Here is a 24,674-nt window from a genome sequence, read left to right as displayed (position 1 = left end):
GATTGTTTAAATGTTTAAAATCCTAGGGATTTTTAAAAAATCTAGAGTAGACAGGTTCCTCATACTTGACTACAGAATGATTTCAGGTGGATGAAAGATTTAAATCAAACATGTCAGCAAAACCCCAAACCCCCAAATAGCAAACAATCCCACCATATTAAAAAGGAAAACTTGTGGTATGAAAAACATCATATTTTTAAAATTTTTTAAATCAGAAAAAAATCTGCAGCAAATATGGCAATTAACAAGTAATACAGGGAGAGCTCTGTGAACAAGTGAGGAAAATGGTGACAAATGCTATGGAAAAGTTGTAACTGACAGTTCAGAAAATAATATAACTGACACATTCTTTTTTAATTAATCACAGAATCAAAGAAACATCAGTGATATAACTTGGGGTCATTAGATTAGATTGGCAAAAATAAATGAGGTGGATACTACCCAGCCCTGCTAAAGATGTGGGGAAACAGGCATACTTCTAAGTTTGTGGAAATGCAAAGAGGCACAATGTTTTTGGAACAATCTGACAAAGACTATCAAGAGTCTTACAAAAGGGGATATCTTTAATCCAGCATTCCTGATCCTAGTAGATCAGACAAATTCACAAACATACACACACAAAAGATATTCACTGAAACTCATGGTAGAGCACTCGCCTAGTATGCGTGAGGCACTGGGTTCAATCCTCAGCACCACATAAAAATAAACAAAGATGTTGTGTTCATCACTAAAAATAATATTTTTAAAAAACATTAGTAATAACACTAATAAACTGAAAACAAAAATCAATGTTGATAACAGAGCTCTTTAAGTAATTATGGCACGTCCATCTGATGGAACACTATGCAGGCATTAACAACAACAAGGGTTTACAGAAATAACTTAGAACTCTATTACGTGTCTATGTTAAGCAGACTATAAATCAATACAAACCTATTACATGTACACGCACAGAAAATGTATTTAAGTGTTAAGAGTGTTTCTCTGGGTATTGGGGTCATGGCTGACCTACCGAAAATATTCCCAACTGTTCAAAGAAAATAATACATGATTCATCTCTCTTACCTTAAGGGATGGCTTAAGAGGCACTTTACATGGACAACACTTCAACCAGAAAACAGGAAAGACTCTAAGTACTTGGACAGCATATTTGTTCTTATTCTTTCAAAACCTATGCTCTGACAGAAATCATTCCATACATACATCCATTCCACAATACTAGACGAATCACCAAACTGTTTTCTTTCTCACTTCAACGTCAGTCAACCTTACAAGACTCATCACAGTACCATTAAAAGACTCCTTGGAATATCATGATGCTGCTCATAATGCTGTTGTTCCACCACAGCAGTCAGGACCTGCCAAACCCACTTGCCCCCATTAAGTGACAGGAATACTCAGGATTTTAAAGTCTGTTGCACAGCAAACTGTCCATCTCTCTCAGCCTGAATTTATTTTGCAAACGGGGATGTCTTTAATCCAGCATTCCTGATCCTAGTACCAATCTGCTGGTAGCATACGTCCGAGACACTGAATCAATAAGCTTGTAACAAATGCCTGCTTCCAGACAGCAGTCTTGGTATAGAAGACAAAGTCCCTATCCTCATGGACCCTATTTCAGGAGACACATGGTAAATACCTAATTACACAGTGGAATATTAACTGAACTGAGAAAAACACCACAAAGAAGCACAGCCTGCCCAAGGATATGCCAAGAAAGGAATAGAGTCTCCAGTGGGATGGTCTAAGATGAGTCTAGAGCAAGGGGCGTTTGAGACATGCCAAGGGATGTATAGGAATCAAGAGCAAAGGAAGCCAAGGAAAAGGTACTGCACTGAGGGAAGGACCTTCAGTTCTGGGGTCTACTCTGCTGGACTAGAAGGTAAGTATGCTTCCTTCCTGATCCTAGCTGTGCTCTGTAATTCACAGCAAGGTTGCTACACAAGTCAAATTCGCAGAACCAAAAAGTGTCTGTCAATGACAAAGCACCACAGTACCAACAAGGGTCCCATTCTACTTTAAAATCAATCTTCTTTTCAAATACTTACAAACATTTTTTTCACTTAATATGAATTTGCTCATAGAACTCTGAAGATCATGTAGAGAATTTATTTTTATTTCATGATCACCAGGTGAAAGAGCTGAGATTCTAATGTTTGTTTTCTCTAATCGATAACAAGAACGGGGCCTGCAATAAAAGAAACATTTTTAATTAGATTTAATTAGTAGTTCCATTTTCAAAAAAACAGTGAAAAATACCTTATGATCTTTGGTGTTCAAATATACTTGATTGTGCCACATTTTAATACTGAAAAATGAGGGATTAATAGCAATTTTATCAGGAAAAATAACCAGGCTGCACCAGAAAGTGCAGTGAGTAAGCACAGATGACTTCTTCAAATCTCACCCTGACCCGCCCCCTGCGGCCTCACCTACTGCATGCTCTACCCTCCTAAGCACCCAGCCCTTGAGACCAGACCAGCCAGGACCACCTTCGAAGACTGAGCGCAACAGAGGTCAACGAATGAAGTAAAACTGCCCACCTCACCTGCCCACTCCTCAGGCCTGGCTTCTGGGTGGCTTTGAACAAGACTTCCTCATCAGTGCTGCCTTCAAAATGCTTTCAGTGCCCTCGATAGTCCTTGGTCCCCCCTTCCATGACCTTCACATCCTCAGGTAACTTCCGTTGGCACAGAACCCACACAGCAGTCACTCTCTGTTTACTGTGAGCTTACAGGGAGCCAGAACTGAACCTCTCAGCATGCTATTTACTGAACTATTCAGGATTTCCCTTTCCTGGACTCACAGGACTGTCATCTCTGACTCTCTGCAGTAAGGCTTGGCCATGTGGTTTTTATTTGGCCAGAGAAGCCTGGTGAAATTCATATCTGTCATTTCTAAAAGAAAGCTTTAAAAGTCAGGCCTTGTCCCCTCTGCTCCCCCATCACCAATCTGGGGTCCTTAGAAAGAATCTCAGGGTAGATATCCCAGCCCATACCCAGTAGAAATAAAATACAGCAGAAAATAATAACTCTGTATTTTCCTGAGGAATTAAGAATTGCAAGTTGTATCTGCAACATAACTTAGCTCATTTTGATTGGTGAATTACTCCAAAGCTTAGCATAATGCTCAACAAATATACACAAAATGGGGAAAACCTTGATTGTATTTAAATACACATTTACATCCATTCATAGGAGAACCACTCATTAGCAAAGTGAGACTAGAGAAGGCTTATTGGAACTCCTTTGGCACTGTTAACAACTCAGAATCCTGCTGGGATTGTGTGGGTACCCCAGGGGCCTCATTCCAAGCACAAGAGCTCATCCACTCTAACACTACTTAAGAGAGTAATATGGTATGACAGAGCCTGCCTCTCCACCTCCCGTGGTTCACCTTTCCCTTTTCCTTAGTAACCCATACCCAGTGTTTACTGGGATGCTGCCATTCAGCTAGGAGAGCTACCTCCTAGCCTCCTGGAGAACTCAGCCCAATGAGATGTAGGCAGAGGTACTCTGTGGGACTTGTTGTAAGTCTCTTCAAGGAACATGTACTCCTTATTCTTGCATGCTTCTTGGAATAAGACACAGGTTGCTCCTAAAGCATCACCTTGAACCGTGAGTTCCATAAACCAGGCAGCAAAGTGGCACAGCAAAGAGGGATTGAGTTTCAATGGCCACAAACAACCATGCCAGTTCTACACTGTATGCATTTTTCACAAGAGTAACTGCTAGTGTATTGAGCCACTATGAGTGACATTTTCTATTAGGCACAAACTTAAACCTGTATAGCTAGACACTGGTTTGGGGTAGACTAGTAAGACTTCCCATAGCAGGTCATCACACGGCAGATATGCTCCATAATTGCTATTGATTTAAGAAAAGAATCCAACTTTTGGCTAGAAGGGTTTGTTTCTATCTTTATCAACATCAGATTCAAAATTTTTAAGAAGCTTCATTTAAATATCATTTAAAAATACCCAGAATGAAACTCGTATGTTCTAAAATGAAAGATGAAGAACCGGTAAGTTGTACTTACAAATCAATCTAAGTATTTCCATTACCTGTCTTCAATGCAAACTTCATAAACAGTGCCATGGCCGGCTCCAAGGGGTGCTTTCCAAGAACAGTCCCACTCTTGCAAATTGTTAGTTACACACTTCAAATCATGAAGTGCCCCTGGAGAAGGAGGAAAACGACACATGCACATGGGCACACACAACACAGAACATGCTTAGTAACTCAGCTACACTGAGTTACTGTCAATTTTAAACTCAAGCAAATGGGTTTGCAGAAGGCACATGTTCTCTGTAAGGGACAACCCTGCAGAAGTGGGTGGGCACAGGTTTCAGGTTTCTTTTGAAGCTTTGGTGTAAAAAAAAAAAATGGGAATGCTGAAAGATAATACAAGCGGACCAACTTCTAGACATTTTGGGGGTTAGATCAATATCAAAAATTCTACTTCCAGGAAACTATGAGAAATTGAGGAAGCAACTGAATACAGTGTAGATTCGATGCTGGGACCAAGAGGTGGACTGGGGGCATTCTAGTCCTCCTTGAATGTCCAAAACCCACACTGTAAAAAACAGAATAAAATCTTGGTAAAAACGACATGGCTCCCAAGTCCACAGATGCAGCACCTAAACACCCGGACCCGGCTACTTCACTGCTACCAGATGGCCATCCTCTCCAGGAATCCCATAACCAATCTTCAGATGGTGGCAAAGAATGTTAATTTTAAACAGTAATGAACTCATATGAGCCTCTGAAAAATCCTTTTATGTACAGGTTTAATTAAACAACTGAAAAATAACAACTCAGAAGATTACAATCCTAAAAGCACCTACTCACATCTATACAATAACATTACATCATGGAATACGCGTGAACATTAAATGACGATAAAGGTCACCCCATAGAAAAATGAAAAGAAAGGAAGAAGGTATGAGAGAGAGAGAGAGGAAAAGGGAAGAAGGGGGAAGGGTGTGTAGGGGAGGACTATACAGTAAAAAATGGTATTCCACCCCCGACTACAGAGTTCTCTCATAAATTTTTTTCTTGTTTTTATATGTACTTGGCATGACAGTCATTATAAAATAAATTATAAAGCTATATAAAACAAAAAACATATCAGAAGTGCTCACTTTAGAAATAAACAGTAGTCATCATAATACAGTTATTTTATCAATGACCTTAGGGAAAAGACCTCTGTTTAATTATGGGAATAATATAAAAATGAAGCTATGAGGCAGCAGGATAATAATGCTCTTCATACAAACATGCTGGGTAATACCTATATAAACATTCTTCTTCTTCTTCTCCTTCTTTTTTTTTTTTTTTGAGAAGGGTCTCACTAAGTTGCTTAGGCCCAAGGTGCTGAGGCTGGACTTGAACATGTGATCCTCCTGCCTCCACCCCTTAAGTTACTGGGATTATAAGCATGTGCCACCAGGCCCAGCTACATCAACACTTTTAATATACTTCAATAGGATACCAATAACATATTAAATGTACTTAGATTTCATTTTATAACATTCTTTAAAAAGTAAAATTAGGGAGAGAAGACAGAGCAGAGTTGGCAGGGTGGGACCAGGAGGGGCTGACAGCAGAGGCACCCGGGGATGTTCCTGGGTGCTGGGCCTGTGCCTGTCTTGATGGAGCCAGTAGGTAATCACTGCACACCCTGGCAAAACTCAAAGAACTGTGTCCTAAAAGAATGAATATTATTGCATCTAAATTATATTGTCATTTTTTAAATGAAAAAAGAATATTTTGATTTATCTTTCAGGGTCTTTTAAAAAATAAACTAAAAGTACATCGAAAAAATTACCAAAAAAAAAAAAAATGGATTTTAGCCACTAAAGACCTCAGGGATCAACAAAGAAACAAGACTGTTTCATGGACAAAATTTAAATTAAAATGCAGTTTGTTCATTCTCTAAAAGTCTAGTTTACTTACCCTTTTTCTGGCTATTTACTTCATTCATTAGATATAAAAGAATAAATGTGGATAAGAGCCATTGGAGACTTGAAGTCATCCTCATTCTTCTATTGTCCACCACCTGGGACAGATGTCTCCAACTGAAGTAAATATCCATGGTCCATGCAATCTAGCCCTGGATTAGGAGAGGAATTTCGAAAGGTTGTTCAGGTTGTTCCGAAACACCTCACATAGTACACACAAGCACTGCAAATGGCACTGACTGCACTTTGACAGCAGAGGAGACCCAGGCTGCCCTGGCCCCAGGAAACATCAACTGGATATACAGCTGTTGCTTCAGGCACACACCATAGGGTCAACTTCCAAATGATGCGCATCCTGTTCAAGATTATAACTCAGCACATGTATATCAACTCTCAACTCCAATAGTATTAAAATAGAGAAAAGCAGTTCTTAAAATTGAAGTTTTGACAATTTCAAATGATACACAGATTCACTGATTGTGTGATGCTAACCTCTCTATGCTTCAGTTTCCTCACTTGCAAAGTGTGAATGACAACTATTTTCTAAGTTTGTTATGAGGACCGAGTAATTAAATATGTGTAGAACACTTGGAATCATGCCATTTACAAGGTCAGAGTTGTATATTACTTTGCATATTGTGTGAGGCATAGAGAAAAGATAAAAAACAAGGATGGTTAATAGATTTGGTGGCTAAACAACAACGGTCAGCTGGACAGTGCCATTTAAATCCACCCTGGGTGCATAAAGATGAGGGCAGTGAGATATGAGGTTGGAACATAAAGATTCAAAGATCCGTTTACAGAAATCGAAAAACTTAATTCCACGCCCCCCCCCTCCCCAGGACAGCGAACACAGACTAGGTGCTTTCCATATGGAACATCTAGGAATTCCCCAGAGGAAAGCTGTTCCCACGCCTTTCTAGAGTGAAACCTGTCTGCTCACAAGTACTCCCAATGTTCTGAAAACTTCTGTCTGACCTAATATTGCTTAATCTCATAACACAGAAAACCAAAGATGACAAAACATAGATGCAAATACTAAAATACTAAAAAGAAACTCAGGAAAAACAGAATAACCAAAAGGAAAATTAAAAATACTCCCAGAAGAAAGAGAGATAATGCAGAAAATAGGAAAACTTAGAAGAACAAAGAAAATCAAGCTGGGAGTAGCAGCATGCTCCTGTAACCCATTAATCATGAGGTTGAAACAGGAGGATTGCAAATTTGAGGGCAGCCTGAGCAATTTATCATGATAGCACCTTGAAATTAAATAAATAAGTATTCAGGATGTAGTTCAGTGGTGAAGCACTTACCTAGCACTTATGACGCTCTGGGTTCAATCTCCAGTACTGGGGGAAAAAGGAAAAAAAGGAGAACAAAACCTCTAAACAGTACACTCAGAGCAAACATGGCATAGCCATAAAAACAAGAAAAGCATGTTATGAAAAAGGAACAGTCAGACATAAAAAAATCACTCTCAAATACACTGGCTTTTATTCAAAAAAGTTTAAATACAAGATGAAAAACATCAAACAAATGTTTTACTGAACAAATTGTCAAGAAAAAATGGTGAATATAAATAAAAATTTTGAGAATATTATTGAGAAGGGAAATGAGAAACAAAGACTTGATAAAGAAAATCAGATCTAACATCTAAATAAGTGGAACCCCATGAGAGAACTTCAAAAACATACTCCTTAGTGAAAGTAAATGAATGTTCCCTTTGTGCCTATCGTTAAGTACTGTCAAAAAGCCAGGAAATGAATCCCAAACAGTTTAAGTAATTATGACATACAAGCACACATTTTGAAAATGTCTAGCTATTTTCTGTGAATGAAAAACTTCCTAGTCAAGTCCAGTGTCACCAAGCTTATTTATTAGAATGAAAATATATTCATGGAATGTCTAAAACACCAATTTGCTGAAGTTATATAACTACACAGCTGTACTGGAATAACTTACTAAAGGAGTACAAACCAACCCCTAAAACTCAAACCCTGACTAAAGTAATCATGAACTATGCTCACTGATAGGTTAAACATTATCTTGAAATGAAACAAAACCTTACTACAAATTTACAGTTATTCTGGAAAGAGATGCCTGCCCTATTGCAATGCCAGGAAGAAGTGGCATGAGGGGGCAGAGAGAGGCAGTGAGGAAGCACTCAGGACCAGGTGCTGCCAGGTTTAGACTCTAATCTTGGCTCCATTACTAATTAGCAGAATGACTGAGGGTAAATCACTTAATCCCTCTGGGCCTGAGCCTGAGGCACTGCAGCACAGAGGCAAGCTCTACTCAGGATCCACATAGGAGACTTCCCAAAGTTAATATGTAACATTCCACTCCTGCTGGTAGGCTACAAGCTTGCAAATGGCGACTGGCTAGCCAGCAGTGGCCACCCACAAGGAGCCTCCTAGGAAGTCTGGGAGCAGCATTAGGATGGGGTGCTTAGCAATAGAGGTACCAATGGCAGTGTCACCAAAATCTGCTCAACTTAGAAAAGGCAGGGTAATAAAGAAGACTTTCTTTTATGAGAACACTGACTTAACAAAATTTTGAGCAAGTAATTGGGGGAAAACAGTATTATGCTTATGATAGATCTGGCTTACCTACCAAGGTAAACTTGCAAATGGACTTATTTGAGGGTCAGAACAACATAAGAACAAAATCTTCCAACGTACTTTCAGGGAGAAAAAAAGAAAAAGAAAAATTATGCTTGGGCTGGGGTTGTGGCTCAGTGGTAGAGTGCTCGCCTGGCATGCGTTAGGCACTGGGTTCGATCCTCAGTACCACATGGAAATAAAATAAAGACACTGTGTACACCAATATCTAAAAAAAAAAAAAAAAAAAAAAAAAAAAAAAAAAAAAAAAAAATGCTTGGGAAACAGCTTACTTCTTAATTCTGAAACACAATCAGAATTTACTTTTACTCCCACTAATGCCTTATTTCTTAGAGAACAAATCTGTACAGAATCCTAACTTTCAGAATTAGGATAGCTTCCCTTTGACATCCCAACAGATGTCAATGCAAATGCCTAGGGGGCAAAACAGGCAGGACAGACCTCAGCCTACCTGAGTCTAAGGCAGTAACCACAGGCCTTATTCTGCCAAATCTTCTCATTTTTTACTGCAAGAAGATCGGAGACTTTCCAGAAAATGCTGAAATTCTTAAAATGTAGTAGCCAATTCATTTCTAAAGGCCAACAAAATACACCTTCAGACTGTGCCTGCCTGAGGGCCACTAGATTGCTTCCTATGAATGTGATTATTTCAAAGGATTAAAAAAATTGCCAGTAAACTCTTCTGTTTAAGAATGTGATCACGCAGAATCCACTTATACAACTGCGACATGGGGGTTTTTGTTTCTTCACATGCAAGCCGACCTCCACCTTGGGCATCACGACAGCCCAGCAGAACCCAAGGCTGGCCCCAGGGGGAAGAGCTCCCATCCTGTCAACGTGTGACCCCTCAGCTTCCTGTCCCTCCCATGAGGGTGGTGTGTGCATCATACACCCAAGCATGCTTTTCTCTTAGCTCTGAGCACTCGAGTTTCAGTACACCTGGATTTTGGACATTTCTCCTGAGGGAAATTAAGAAAATTGAGCAGAGACAAGTAAAACTAAAGCCAGAAATTATAGCCCCAGTATATTTTGTTTAGTCTATTTCTGTATTTCCGTTTCTCTCTCTTTCTCACTCTCTCTTTGGTGGGGGTGGGGCACAGACAGTTCAGTGGAGGGAGAAGGAAGTCTGCAGGATTGTGTTCCCACATCCTGCTGGCATGCACCTGCCCTGGAGGAGATTAGGGTGAGGGGCCTTGGGAAGCACCTGCTCAGCCAGAGGTCTTCCATCTCCACACCTCATCCTTTTCACAGCACAGTGAGATTAGGTCCTTGTCACTAATGCACAAAAGACACTGAACACAGAGCTGGAGCACCAGAAAGAGCCTCTGTCCCACACTAAGGCAAAACAAAGCCAAGCAGGAGATGCTGAGAGCTACCTGGGCTAGGGAATGACTAGAGGGAGACAGTACCCACACTGTTCTCACATTCTTCTCAGAACTCCTTGCTTTTGTTTCCTGTGAGGAAAATTTGTTTTAAAAACTCTGACCCACAACATTCTCCTAAGCCCATTCTCTCCACAAGATCCTAAACTCCTAGGGGTACCCCCTTGAAGGTGGCTCTGCAGGAACACAACGGCTGTGTTCAGGAACTCTGATGGTCGGGATGTTCACCTGGGAACACTGGATGAGAGCAGGCTTTGTAAAGAGACTTTACTGGTTGTTTAGAAACAGGGAAGCTTGAAGGAAGTGGTGTTTCAAGATTAATGAAGAGACATTATGAAATCAAAGAGGTATACAAATTATATATATATAGTCAACTGCAAAAATCTAATCCTCAAAGAGTCTACTACCTACACAGCACAACAAATCTGAAAAGGTGAAACCAAGGTACATTACTGAGCGTCAAAATAACTGTATAAAAGAAAATCTTAAACATTTTCGGGGAGGGAGAGTCATACAAAAGGGCTCCCAATAAGAACAGTATCAGAATAGTTCACTGAAGCAGGACTCTGGATTTGCTGTGTGAGCATGGACAAACCCTCCGCTCTAACACAGGGAGAGTGACAACGCTATCTCCAGAGCCAACTGTGATGTGCCTGGAACACTGGTGTGTGTTCTGTAAATATTCTCGGGGCCGGGGGTCGGGGGTGGGGGGGGCATGTCAGGCTTCTTAGCACTGAAAGCAAAAAGGAACACATTCCTAATACAAGTGAAAACTATTTTCACGCTTGAATACTATACTTGAGTTCTATTAACTGAGAAGAAAAAACACATTACAAAAGACATGCCAGATTTCAAAGATACACCTTTCATGTACCTTTTCTCTGGAAGTTTCTGGAGGACTTGATTCACCTAACTGAGGTAGAAAACAGAGAGGAAAGAAAGGAGACACACAGAGAGGAGAGAGAATGAGAATGTAGCCATGAAACTAGAGTTTGAACCTGGGAAAGAGGCTCTGCACCCAGTCAGGATCTCACTCCAGGTCACAGTAGAATTAACAGTTTTCCAAGCTGCTGGACCCTCCATAACTCCCCAACTGGCTCCTGTTTTCCCTCTGCCTAATTCTTTCTGCACCCCTTCTATACCCTTGTCCAGCCAGGAGGTATGAAGAGCTCATCATCACCTCTGAGAATCCCCAGAAGGAGGGATGCCCCTTCTGTTTCCACAATCACATCTCTTTCACAGGGTGTGCACCATCTCTGGCCCATTGGCAAAATGATCATACACGCACATGGTATACTTTCATTGTTAGGCTGCACGGTAATCCGGGTGTTGCCAATACTCAGAACACAAGTTAGATCTGTGGTTCCTAAACTGTGCATTGAGGCACCTCCAGGTGCCAAAGCAAACTAACAGGGCTATCACAAGATATTTTTAAATTCTGGAAGGCAACAAAGCAACATGTGTCCAATACTATGAGAACCTTTAGCTCAAGGTAGATTCAGTTTCAACATTTGGTCATGTTATATTCTTTACAAAGATGATATACCTTTGGTAAAATGGAGAGAAGTTGTTGATTGCTCAGGAAAAAATACAAGGACCACCTAAAAATCAAAATAGAAATGAAAAAGAGTGGTGGTGTCCAATTTGTTTCCAAAGTTTAAGAAACTATGCAGATCTCAGTAGGTTCACACATTGCCAGTAATTGAAGCTTTTAAAGAATAAAATAAAAATATTATTTTTCCATTTAAGTTGATTTGCATTACTTTTCAAATTACTACTAAAGTACTAGGTCATAAAAACATATTAAGTTGTTTAGACCTAACTGCTTCATAAAATGAAGTGTTAATAATTCTTTGGACTGGGGGCACTGAAAACTATTAATGAGGTAGCACAGCCTGTAATCCCAAGGACTCAGGAAGTTGAGGCAGGAGGATCACAAGTTCAAAGTCAGCAACTTAGTGAGACCCTGTCTCTAAATAAAATATTAAAAAGGCTGAGGGATGTGGCTCAGTGATTAAGCACCTCTGGGTTCATTCCTCAGTATCAAAAACAAATAAATAAATAAATAGATTGATCAATTAATTAAAAACCTTGTTTGTGAACCGCTGTGGCACATGCACTGAGAATGTTTGGGAGCCTGAGGTGGAGGACAGCTCAGCTGCTGAGGGATTCACTCCACTGTATCAGACTGTAATCTGCACTCTGCAAGCAGGAGAGTAATATGGAAATTTAACTCTTGCCATGTCATGAAAATGTATCTATCACTATGGATACTACAGGATATCCATTCCTCAAAATGACTTTTTGGTCTATGATTCAAATTGAATGTGTTTATTAATTTTTTTCTTACTATCTCTGCATTTCCTAGGAACTTTTTTCCATATACTGTCTTCCAGAATTTTTGTTTTACATGTCAGCTTTGCTAATCTTCACTGCAATAAGGACTTCTATGTTAATTAAAGAGCCTGTCTAGCATGGACCTCAGAATGTCAAAACATACTGAATACATCATCACTGTGCTCAAAATTCCTTGAAGGCTTCCCAAGGCTTTGACCTGAAGCTCCAGTTCCATGTTATTATGGTCTGGATCTGTGATGTCCCTCAAAAGCTCATGTATGAGACAATGCAAGAAAGTTAAGAGATTAAACGATTGAGTTATGAGCCTTAACCTTGTCAATGCATTGATCCATTTGAATGGATTAACTGGGTGATAATTATAGACAGACAGGGGTTAGGTCATGGGGGGGGGGCTGCATACCTTTGGGGTATATATTTCATACCTGGTAAGCAGAGGGAGCTCATCTATTTCTCTGCTTTCTTCTGATTACCATGTCCTGAGCTGCCTTCCTGCTTTAGACCCTTTTGCTATGATGTTTTGCCTTACCTCAGGCCCAGAGTAACAGTCAGCCATTTGTAGACTAAGCCCCCTGAAAACCTTGAGTGGCAAATAAACTTTTCAGCCAATAAAACAGCTCTTGTCAGGTCTTTTGATCACAGCAGTGAAAAAACTGATCAAAACACATGTTGTACAAAAAGACCTTCAAATGGACCCCTTAGTCTAACTCCTCCATACCTCTAAACACTCCACACTCCCTTAGGTTTCAGTGCCTCCCCGCAAAGATGGTCCCCACAGACTGTCCCCTGCAGTGACTCCCACACTTCCAGTTTTTTCATAACCTTCAGGACTTGCTGGATACTTTATGACTCTTAAAAGCAGTCTCTGTTTACTCATCTTTCACCTCAACCAGGCTGTAAGCATGACTAACAGGTAATGGCCTCACAAATATTAATACATGTCTATCCAACATGTCTATCCAATATTTCTTATACTACAAGGATGAAATACTTTATTGTTAAACAACTTGAAGAACATTCCTCCAAGAGATCTTTAATATGCAAGGAAGCAAATACATATTCAGGGGAGAATGTGGACCATCTCTCTGGAGATGGTCCACATTCTCCCCTGAATATGTATCTGCTTTCCTAAATAAATCTGTGTCTCAAAAGAAAGAAAGAAAGCATGATAAAAGGTTACCTTCAAAAATAATCAGAAGCATCTCCATTTTTCAGGACAAGCTGAATGTTCCTTATCTAAAAATGCATGTTTCAGATTTTGGATTTTTTTGCATTCTGAAACATTTGTATGTACATAATAAAATATCTTGGGGATGAAACCTAGGTCTAAACGTGAAATTCACTTATGTTTTCATATTCACCTTACACACACAGCATGAAGATAATTCTATGCACCTGCAAATCACCACAAGAGGTCAGGTGTGGAGTTTTCCACTTGTGGCATTATGTTAACACCCCAGAAGTTTCAAGTTTTTAAGCATTCTGGAGTTTTTACTAGGGATGCTCAACATGTATTTGTTTCTCTGCCCTCTCACTAACACCAAGAACTGTCTTTTTCTAAAAAATCCCTACTAGCTATTATGAACTACATTTTATTTACTTCACATGCTTATTTGTAACTTGCTATTCCTTATTTGTAAATTGTGTATTCTCTCTTTTGCCTATTTTTCTAATTGGACATTAACTCTTCATTACTTTTTGATAAGGAAGAAATATCATAATATGCATATTAACTATTTATCTGATAAATCCATTTTCCAGTTGCATTTCTACTTTCCTAAAAGGCTTTTGTCCACTTTTCATTAAATCAGATTTCTCGATTTTGTCCTCAGTAGTTTCTGACCAAAGGTCTTAAACTTAACTGTCACCCATGTTACATTTAAGGCTTTTAACATTTTAAGCTTTAATCCACATAAAATGAATTTCGGCATATGGTATGAGTCAGGAACTCAGCTCTCCCCTCCTCTCCCAAATGGTTAGGGTTTATCCCAACCAAATATATTAAACAATCCACCCCTTTCCTCCCTGACCCCAGAAGCCATGAGGCTATCATTTCCTCCCAGCTGCTCAGTGGGACTCCCCAGCCCACTGCTCTTTTCACCCTTCACTCTCTCACTGAACAATTTTTCCTACTCTGGTGGCTTTAACCACCACTCAGACTTCAATGACTTCCCAATCTGTGCTCCTGAATTGCTTCTCCCCAGTTATCGACTAACCACTTACTGGACAAGTTCTTACTATCTACACAAATCCATTCAAGGCACGTTCCCTTCAGGAAGGACAAAATATTCTGATGATATGTATCTACTTGGATATTTCCAATTCTTAAAAACTCCAATACAACAGTAAACTCACTTTCCCCTCCAAAGCTGCTCTCCTGTGCCCCAGACTTGGCTCACGGCACTACTGTCTTTGGGCCACAAAGGCCTGGGTCATCCTTGATGCCTCTTTTCTCACCATTCCCACCTACTAGCCAACTGCACTTTCCAAACATGCTTTGATTCTCCCCTGTTCTATTCCCATTCCCACTCCTCTGTCCCAAATCATTTCTGGCATAAGTACCTCCAATCAGTGCTTGATTCATCCCACACCTCCCGACAGGGCTGCACATATCTACCTTCTACAGTGAGCTGCTTGGCTTCACACAGTATCTGTATCTCTGACCCTTATCTTTTATCAAGTTCCAGGCCAAAAAGCAGGAGGTTGCTGGATCAATAGCTCAGACAGTTGTCCAAAATCAACCTTCCGCTATATCCCTCCTCCTTTCTGGGGGCATCTCTGCCTCTTGGCTCTCAGGGTGATGATCAACGCATCTGGTTGGGTCCAGCACTCAGCCAGTGTTATTCTTTTTTTTTTTCTACCTTTATTTTATTTATTTTTATGTGGTACTGAGGCTCAAACCCAGTGCTGGGCGAGTGCCCCTAGCCAGTGCTTTTCTAAGTTCTTTAAATGTGATATTGGATTTAATTTCCATTGCAGTATTATGAGGTCAGTATCACTGTTCACTTTCTTTTTAAAATAATGAACTAAGGACAAAGAGGTGACCCCGCTGGGTCAGATCTCCCTGCTTCTGCCTACAAATCCCAGCTCTAAACCATAGCACCAAACTATCAAAGGCAGAACAGAAAGCCCACTGAACTGCAGCCAGGAGCTCTGCGCTTCAGGACCTACTCCACCACTGATGAGGCGGCAGGTACAGGACCTCAGTCAGATAAATCACCTAACATCTCAGGTCCTGGCTCTTTAATTTCACCACTATGCCCCACGGTCTGCTTTCCCTACTTTACATGCCATTGCCATGAAAAAACTGATGGCAATTTTATTTTTAGGACACCTTGTGTGTCACCTCAAGGAACTGGCAGCTATAGAATGATCAGAAATGTGCTCTTCCCAACCCTGTCCAAGGGTGATGTTATTGGGGGACATACCTCTTGCTTTACTAAGCACTTCTAACACTCAAATCATGACAAAGATCAGACCGTCTATGTTTAGGGAACAAAGTGGAAAATAACTGCTGTCTTACTGTTCTCCTTCCAACCCTAAGCATGCTTTTAATGGGGTAAGCTCTTAACTCAGCAGGTGCAAATTCAAAGATCCTCCAGAGCCAGCCAGATGAAATGAGTGCAAGTGGCCACGTGACAGGCAGCCTGTAGCTAGCTCCCTGTCTCTTTTACACCATTTAGGAACAGGGTCTGGTATAGTCATGGAGCTATCATATGCTTAAAAAAAAACTAGGCTGCTGCTTTTTTTTTTTTTTTTTTTTTTTTTAAGTCTGACTACACCGACCTAGATTGAATAGGGAGACAGAGTTTCTGTCACTTGGTAGGAACCCTCTCACCTTCAGGCACTGGGGATGTTTCCAAAATTTTTCCCCTCCCATTAAGACTCCATATGGAAGGAAGGTTTTGTTGTTTTTCTTTTTTATATGTGCAATCTCCTTATTTTTAAATGCTGGGAACCAATTCCAAAAGAAAAAAAAATTAAGCAAGCCAAACAAAACACATCTGCAGGCCAAATACAGTTCTTAAGGTGCCAGTTAACAACCTGCCTTAAAATGTACTGGAATTAACAAAACACTCAGATTGCTACTTAAAATATAAATTGTTTTAAATTTATATTTCAGTACACAGATGTTGACCAAAACATGCTTGAACATTTTAACATTCTTTGGGGTCAAAATCTGAAAACGTTCCCATCCCAAAAGAAGATTTCTTTTTCTTTATGGTATTATTTAATCCCAGACCTCAAAAAACTAACCATTATTTTATTTTTTTTAATCTTTTATTGATTTTATTTTTTTTAAATACACGACAGCAGTAGAATGCATTACAATTCTTATTACACATTTACAGCATATCTCTGTATATAAAGTATGTCCATACTAATTTGTGCCTTTATACATGTACTTTTTTGCATTACAATTCTTAATACACATATATACCACAATTTTTCGTATCTCTGTATATAAAGTACATTGACACCCAATTCCAGTCTTCATACATGTACTTTGTATAATGATGTCCATCACATTCCACCATCCTTGCTAATCCCCTTTCCCTTCCACCCTCTTCCCTATCTAGAATTAATATAATCCTCCCAAGCTCTTCCTCTCTATCCACTATGAGTCAACCTCCTTATATCAGAGAAAACATTCGGCATTTGTTTTTTTGGGATTGGCTAACTTCACTTAGCATTATTTTCTCCAATGCCATCCATATACCTGCAAATGCCATGATTTTGTTCTTTTTTAAAGTTGAGTAATATTCCATTGTGTATATACGCCACATTTTTTTTTATCCATTCATCCACTGAAGGGCATCTAGGTTGGCTCCACAGTTTAGCTATTGTGAATTGTGCTGCTATAAACATTGATGTGGCTGTGTCCCTGTAGTATGCTGTTTTTCTCTCAGCAAAAGAAACAATCTGTAAGGTGAACAGAGATCCTACATCCTGGGAACAAATCTTTTTACCCCTCACACATCAGATAGAGCACTAATCTCTAGGATATATAAAGAACTCAAAAAGCTAAACACCGAAAAAAACAAATAACCCCATCAACAAATGGGCCAAGGACCTGAATAGACACTTCTCAGAAGAGGATATACAATAAATCAACAAATATATGAAAAAATGCTCATCATCTCTAGCAATCAGAGAAATGCAAATCAAAACTACTCTAAGTTATCATCTCACTCCAGTCCGAATGGCAGCTATGATGAAGACAAACAACAACTGTTGGTGAGGATGTGGGGAAAAAGGCACACTCATACACTGCTGGTGGGACTGCAAATTGGTGCAGCCAATATGGAAAGCAGCATGGAGATTTCTTGGATAACTGGGAATGGAACCACCATTGGACCCAGCTATTCCTCTCCTTGGACTAAGCATTATTTTAGATTATCAAAGCTTCTCAAAAAGAAGGGGGGAGGGGGAAGAGGGGGAGTAACAGGAGCAGCAGGAGCAGCAGGAAAACAACACACTTCAGACCAAGGTCGACAACTTCTGAGCACATGGCAGCACCATACCTAACCTTTGGTTCAACTGAGTTTTCCTCATGAGAATGAACAGAGAAGGAAAAACAAGAGAACCTGAAATTATCAATATTTGGCAAGACTATCTGAGAGAGGGGAATTCTTTCAAGAGAGCAGGTTCTACAGTCCAGAGGTCTGTGGCTCTGTGGTAGAGCGTCTGCCTCTCACATGTGAGGCACTGGGTTCAATCCTCAGAGGAAGAAAGAAAAGAAAAGAAAGAAAAGAAAAGAAAAGAAAAGAAAAGAAAAGAAAAGAAAGGAAAAAGAAAGAAAGAAAGAAAGAAAGAAAGAAAGAAAGAAAGAAAGAAAGAAAGAAAGAAAGGAGGGAGGGAGGGAGGGAGGGATCCCAGAAGAGGACCATAGGCCAGCCCTGGTCAACCACTTTCCTCTTCCTTTGACAAGGTACTGAAGTGGGGAAGCAAGGGTCAGAAACAGACAACATGTGTCCTGGCTGGAATGAGAGCTTCTCTAATGCTTGAAAGATGCTTATAAACAAGATGAAGAAATTCAGGTTGTATAAACAGAATGAAAGGGCTGCTCTGATCAACCTTACTCAAAGATGGTGTGAATTATGACATCAACAGGACAAAAGTGACAGAGATAGATGTGACACAGCTCTGCTGTTCTTAACATTTTCATTAATGTCCTAGATGAAGATAAAGAAATCGTATTCATCAAATCTGTGGATGAAAAGTAAATGTGCAAAACAGCAAATATGCCATATGTAATAATGAAGACCCTAGCAAATTAATCCAATAAGTTAACTCAATAAAATAAATTTAGCAGAGGTAATTATAGGGTCCAAAATAAGAGGGCTGGGACAAAATAAAATGATGACAATGGTAACAGAAAATGGATAAATACAGACTGGAGGAGATAGTACAGCAGGAACATGTAGGAAATAATCAAAAGAAGTTGATAAAATGGGCCAGAATTGTCATGTGGTCACCAAATAAGAAGAGAGACAACTCATTTTGTCTCCTCACTTTATATCAGATAAACAGTATCTAAAATCCTGTCTTCTAGTTGTATTAAATTGGAGGATTCATTTTTTAGTCTGAAAAAAATAATACATAATCTAACATTGAGATGTATATGAAATATAATCATTACTATTGGTTCACTATGGTCCAGATCTTTATATATTCTTGCTTTAATATAAATCTTACTCCAAGTATTCTCATCCCATCTCTCCAAGAGGACACGCTACTCCCTATTTACACCACCACCCACACTTAGGACCATCTGAACTTTTAGTGACTTGAACATAAGGGCAATGAATCTGTGTTTGACAACTTTAAATACACTGAATGCTTTCTCACTATTCAAATTTAATAAAAAAAAAAACTTCACAGAAAGGACAGTGAAATGAGCATGAAGGGCACTTTTGGTCATAACCACTGTCTGTGCCACTGCCTGGACTTTACTAGGGACAGAAGACAAGCTTCCAGACTCAAGCCTGGCTGGCCCTCTTACCTCAGCCTGAACTTACTGCAATGCTCCCAACTGGACTTGGGATGCCAAACATTCCCACTGCAAAAATGTCAAATTCACACATCCAAAATCTTCCACAACTCTCCGTGGCCTTCAGAAAAAGGTCCCAACTTGAATATGTCATAAAGTTCTTCACTGTTTCATGCCAGCCTAAATGCTCATCCCATCTCCTCCCACCTCCCCCAACTGTCCCTGGGTTTGAGTCTCACCTACAAGCTAGGATCTGTCACCTTGAGGTCATTCCTCTATCCTTACGTCCTTCCCACTCCATTCTTCTTTGTCCCTTTCATAAATATCAACATATTAACTTGCTCTTCAAAGCTCAGTCACAGCCTTGCATAATGGGATTCACCTGTAATCTCAGCTCCCTCAGGAGGCTAAGGCAGGAGTACTGCAAATTCAAGCTCAGCCTCAGCAACTTAGCAAGACCCTGTCCCAAAAATAAAAAATAAAAAGGGCTGAGAACAAAGTTATGTGGTAGAGCATCCCTGAATTCCATCTGTACTGCTGGAAAAAAACAAAAAACAAAAAGCTTAGCGCATCCCTCCTGAAACAACTTGCTATAGTATCCTTGTAGTCTAATGTATATCCTTGTACTATTAAATGCCATGCATAACCATCTTTCTCACCAAACAGAGCACAATGAAGATCTCTGCCCTTGAGAAAAAGTGTCAATGTACTTAGTACATATACATAAGCAAATCCCCCCCCCAAAAGGTGCTAAAGCAAGATGGATACCTTTAATAGAAATAAAAATATGCGATTCACATACTAAAAAAGATCAATGGGCAATGGCCATGAAAACTATGGGAAACCCTACTTCCACTACAAACTGGAAAAGGGTAATAAGAACAAAGCTCAGGAGACTGTGGATGTCCAGAAACCCAATCTGCATTTGTGTAAAGTGACACCACCACCTGCTCCATGGGGGCAGATTGCTCTTCAAGAGGACTGTTGTCTTTCACTATCACACATGAGGAAACAGAGGAATTATGTGACTTGTCCATGGCTGGTAGAAGCAAAAACAGAATTTGCACCCAGGCTTGCAACTGAGACTCCGGGGTCTTGCTAATCAAAAGTCTGTGACATAGTAACAACAATAATGATGATGATAACCAAGACTGCAAATGTTTATCGAGCTCCCTGTGTGCTAGGTTCAGAGCCAAGAATTTCACATGCAATTTATAATCCATTTCTAGGAAATATTTCTCAGGAGATAACATCAAGAGCACAAAGATGTTCATGAAATACAATCCACAACATAAATGAAAAGAAATAACCTGCATGTCCATTACTTTGGGCTTGAGAAAATGTACCTCCACATGCATTCTAGCCCACATCTTCCTGTACTCTTGATAATTTCTCAAACGACCATGTTAATTTAAATGAAATCTACAGGTACTGAAGATGAAGTTTATCCCAAATTCTCCCCAGACATACATACAACTTTCTGCCAGCCTTCTCTCAGATGTACACAGAATTTCTCACCACAAGTCTCACTTTATTTATACCCAAACATATTCTTGATTTACAGTACACTGAACCTGTTCTCCACCCTCTCCCTGAACAAGGCAGGCCCTGCCTTCCTTTCTGCATGGCCTCTCTCCTTCCCTCCCAGGCTTCCGGCCACTGCAGCCCCCTCCATTCCTCACACACCAGGCCTGGTCACCCCCTGGCTCCAGAGCATCTGTATTTGTCATTTTCACACCTGGGGCCTCCATCCCTGGCTCTCCCCATGGCAGTCCTACTTCTCATTGAGTCCGAGTGCACACTCACTTCCTCAGAAAGGCCTCTCCCCATCACCCCAGGAAGGAGGACTGTCCCCTGCCTGCCTCCCCTGAGTCCCACAGTACCTCCCACACAGTCCTCACCCTTTGCCACAGCGTCCTTCAGGGCACTCCTAGTGTCTGCAGGCAGCTCTGCATGTAATTCCTTGTGTGCCATCCATCCTCCCCAGCTAGCAGGTAAGCAAAGACCCCCTTCCTCAGTTGGCACCGTAGCCCCCAGCAATTAGAAAACCTGCCTGGCACACAAAGAGTGCGCAGGAAACACTTGTTGAATAAGCTGAATAATGGATGTATTTATAAATGGAATATAATGCAGAATTATGTATCATACAATACAATCATCTTCATGGTTTTAAATCATGTTATACAAACTATGTATGTAACTGAACTTATGGTTTCATATATTTGAAGGTATTTATATTAAAGATAGATATATATATGCATAAAAATAATCTAAAAGAATAAAAAAAAGTTATATGGAGTTACCTGAGTGCTGAAACTGAATTTTTAAAAATTTTTACTAATATTCTATGAACTCTCTTAATTTTTATAAAATCAGCATTTTTACCTTTATAATTTTTAAAACAACATTTCTACTTTTAAAAATATAATAAGCCAGTATGAAAACAAATAATTCACAAAGCAACAAATAACAGCTAATAAAACAAACCAATATTTTGTTTCCTCTTACTCAAATAAACATGGAACAAAATGATACAAACTATCTATTTAATTTTATGACTCCGGAAACCAATTTTAAGGTTAAAAATTTGAAACTTACTGGGATGCTATAGTTTGGATATGGTTTACTTGTGCTCCCCAAAGGTCCACTGGAGGGGAGACTGGGTCCCCAAGGTGGTGGTACCAGTAGGTGGAACCTTTAACAATCACGTTTGCCTACAGGAAGGTCACCGGGTCATTGGGAGCATGACCGCTAAAGGAATTGTGGGATCCCAATCTGTCTCTCCAAGCCTGTTTGGTGATAAAAGCTCTTCCACATACACACATCTCCACTGTAATTTGTGAGGACTGTGTGGGAGGTACTGTGGGACTCAGGGGAGGCAGGCAGGGGACAGTCCTCCTTCCTGGGGTGATGGGGAGAGGCCTTTCTGAGAAAGTGAGTGCGCACTCGGACTCAATGAGAAGTAGGACTGCCATGGGGAGAGCCAGGGATGGAGGCCCCAGGTGTGAAAATGACAGAGAAAGAGGAGGACCTCACCAGAACTGAGCCTGTGCCAACACTATGAACCCAAACATTCAGAACCATAAGTTAAATAAACCTCGTCTTCATAAATAACCTGTGTGAGGTATTTCATTATACTGATGAAAAGCTGACTAATATATTGAAGGGGGGGAGATTTATGCCCAAAGACTTCCAAAAACTGTGGTTTTATAATTACAAATTTAAAAAGTTAAAAACAATGTAAATGATCAAATAAATGGAATATTACATACACATCAATATTACATAGATATGCTAAAGAATTTTTAGTAACCTGGGAAAACATTTCATAAAATGTTAAATGACAAAATGGAGAACAAAATTGATTATCCAGTGTGACCTTCCTTGGCCATGAAAAAAATATGAGGGAGAATATGGGCAAGGAAATGTTATCATAGTTTAAAACTCATAATTTTGAGACCCATGCATTTAGATGTTTCACTTGACATATGTTCTACTTGAAACATGTTTTAACAAAACAAAACAAAACAAAAAAGTTGAATTATCTGCCTATTCCCAAACTGAACAGTTAAAATTCAAAATCCAGAAGCTCTACAAATACCTGTCCCACATCCCACATGGCAGCAACCAACTATTATTGCACTGCCCTAGAGCTGTCCACTTCTCTCACCTTTCCTTACTGGGCCTTGTGTTAGTCAGCTTCAATTTACTATGACAAACTCCTTGAGATAATCAACTTACAAAGAGAAAAGCCTTCTGGTCGCTCACAGTTTTGGAAGTTCCAGTCTCTCATCATTTTACCCCTTTATTCTGGGCCTGTGGCAAGGTAGCAAACCATCATGGGCCACATAAAGGGGCAAAACCACTCACCTCATGGCCAGGAAAAGAGAGAGAGAGAGAGAGAGCACGTGCGCGCGCCAGATCCCACAGCCCCCTTCAAGGCACATCCTCAGGGACCTAAAGACCTCTCACTAGGCCCCTCTTAAGGGTTCTACCACCTTAGTGACTAAGCCTGTCACACATGGGCCTTGGGGGACATTCAGCCTCCAAACTATGGCAGTCCCCAAACAGAGATAAGTTTCCATTTCCATTTACCATCTAGAGTGTCACTGTTATCTATCTTGTTGAAAAGTTACCAAAAAAAAAAAAAAGTGAAATATTTTTGATGGTTTCTGTCAAAAGCATAAGACAGAAGGCAGGTCAGACCCACTTCAGCAGTTAAATGACCTCCTCTGCCCCTGTGAGCATCTGAGTTTTTCATCCCAGCAGCAAGCTCATGGCATGCATGAGAGCAGCAGTCACAGCTTTTGGCTATTCTTAAGTGAGCTGAAAAGTTCCAAAACAGAGTCATCTGTAATTTGACTGAGGCTGGCCTTGGGGAAAGGGTGAGCTGGCTAAGTCCTGTGCAGCCCACAGGTCCCCGTCTGCATGTCTCACAGCTGCTCTCACCTACTATGGCCTACTCAGTGCAGCTCACTGGGAAGAAACAGTGCTTCTTCAGGACAGGGACTCATCCCCCCAAAAGACAGCTAACTGCTGGTTCCAGTCGGGGGAGGGGGAGTAAATGGGCCATGGAAAGTGATGATACGGACAGAAAATGTGACATAGAATAAGAATCGAATCGAATGTTGACCTTGCTGGTGGGCCCCAACCTGTGATGAGACTTAACCTTCCATGACTTTTCCACCTTCTTTTATTAGCTGGATGAGGAAATAAAGTACAAAATGTATTTGTCACAAATGTTCCACGAGGTATCTTTCATGATTATTAAGGTTTTACTTTTTAATCATTAAACTTGTATATGTACATAGGACAAATATACAAAGTATATGCCATTTACAATTGTTGCCAACTTTAAAAAAATTTGCCTGAACATAGAATTGCAGAACTAATGTAGTTTTATATCTTGGCAAATGCAGACATAATTTTAATATATGCTTTACTGCCCTTGTCTCTCAGTAAGATCATGTGCTGGGATTTCTTCGGTAGTCTATCTGTGAATTCCATGCATCACAGATTTATTAGGAGGAACCCATTCTCACTAATTTAACATAAAATAATCTAAAAAAAGGCATGAAGTCTTACTTGAGGTCAGGAAAGACTGTCCTTCACAGAAGATATAGTAGCAATTTTAAGACTATTAACCTAGGACATTCTCACACGTGTTTAATGTAAGTCATCACTAAATCATCCGTAAATGTCAACAAGGTGAAATAATCTAGCTGTTGCTCATATGATTGGTTCAATAAGTAGGAGGCAGTGTTTGTGTTCACTGAAAAGTAACATCAGAACAAGATTTTGTTTACAATTTCAAGAGAGGAAATGAGGATTACTTGGTTGTTAACTGTGGTAACTACCAT

The 24,674-nt window shown here is 40.0% G+C and overlaps 1 protein-coding gene across 5 annotated transcripts in view; it reads right to left on the bottom strand.

The window, feature by feature from the left end:
* Window positions 1–24,674, bottom strand: part of Lifr (LIF receptor subunit alpha) — a 68,604-nt gene that overhangs the window by 36,072 nt on the left and 7,858 nt on the right. For 3 of the 5 annotated variants that reach the window (XR_003301948.2, XM_026401777.2, XM_026401779.2), the window contains exons 2-5: window positions 7,276–7,311; window positions 5,958–6,114; window positions 4,064–4,178; window positions 2,049–2,188 (exon numbers count right to left, since the gene is read on the bottom strand). Coding sequence is in view for 4 of the 5 variants with exons in the window: in XM_026401777.2 (XP_026257562.2) it covers window positions 2,049–2,188; window positions 4,064–4,178; window positions 5,958–6,096 (394 nt within the window). In the remaining variant the exon portion in view is untranslated. The remainder of the gene's footprint in view (window positions 1–2,048; window positions 2,189–4,063; window positions 4,179–5,957; window positions 6,115–7,275; window positions 7,312–24,674) is intronic. The other 2 variants (XM_026401778.2, XM_026401780.2) reach the window with 1 other exon arrangement.

This window comes from Urocitellus parryii, chromosome 1, assembly GCF_045843805.1.
Source record: "Urocitellus parryii isolate mUroPar1 chromosome 1, mUroPar1.hap1, whole genome shotgun sequence".
Taxonomy (NCBI): domain Eukaryota; kingdom Metazoa; phylum Chordata; class Mammalia; order Rodentia; family Sciuridae; genus Urocitellus; species Urocitellus parryii.
The sequence above is the reverse complement of the archived record's forward strand: the minus strand, read 5'-3'. Positions and strand labels throughout refer to the sequence as shown.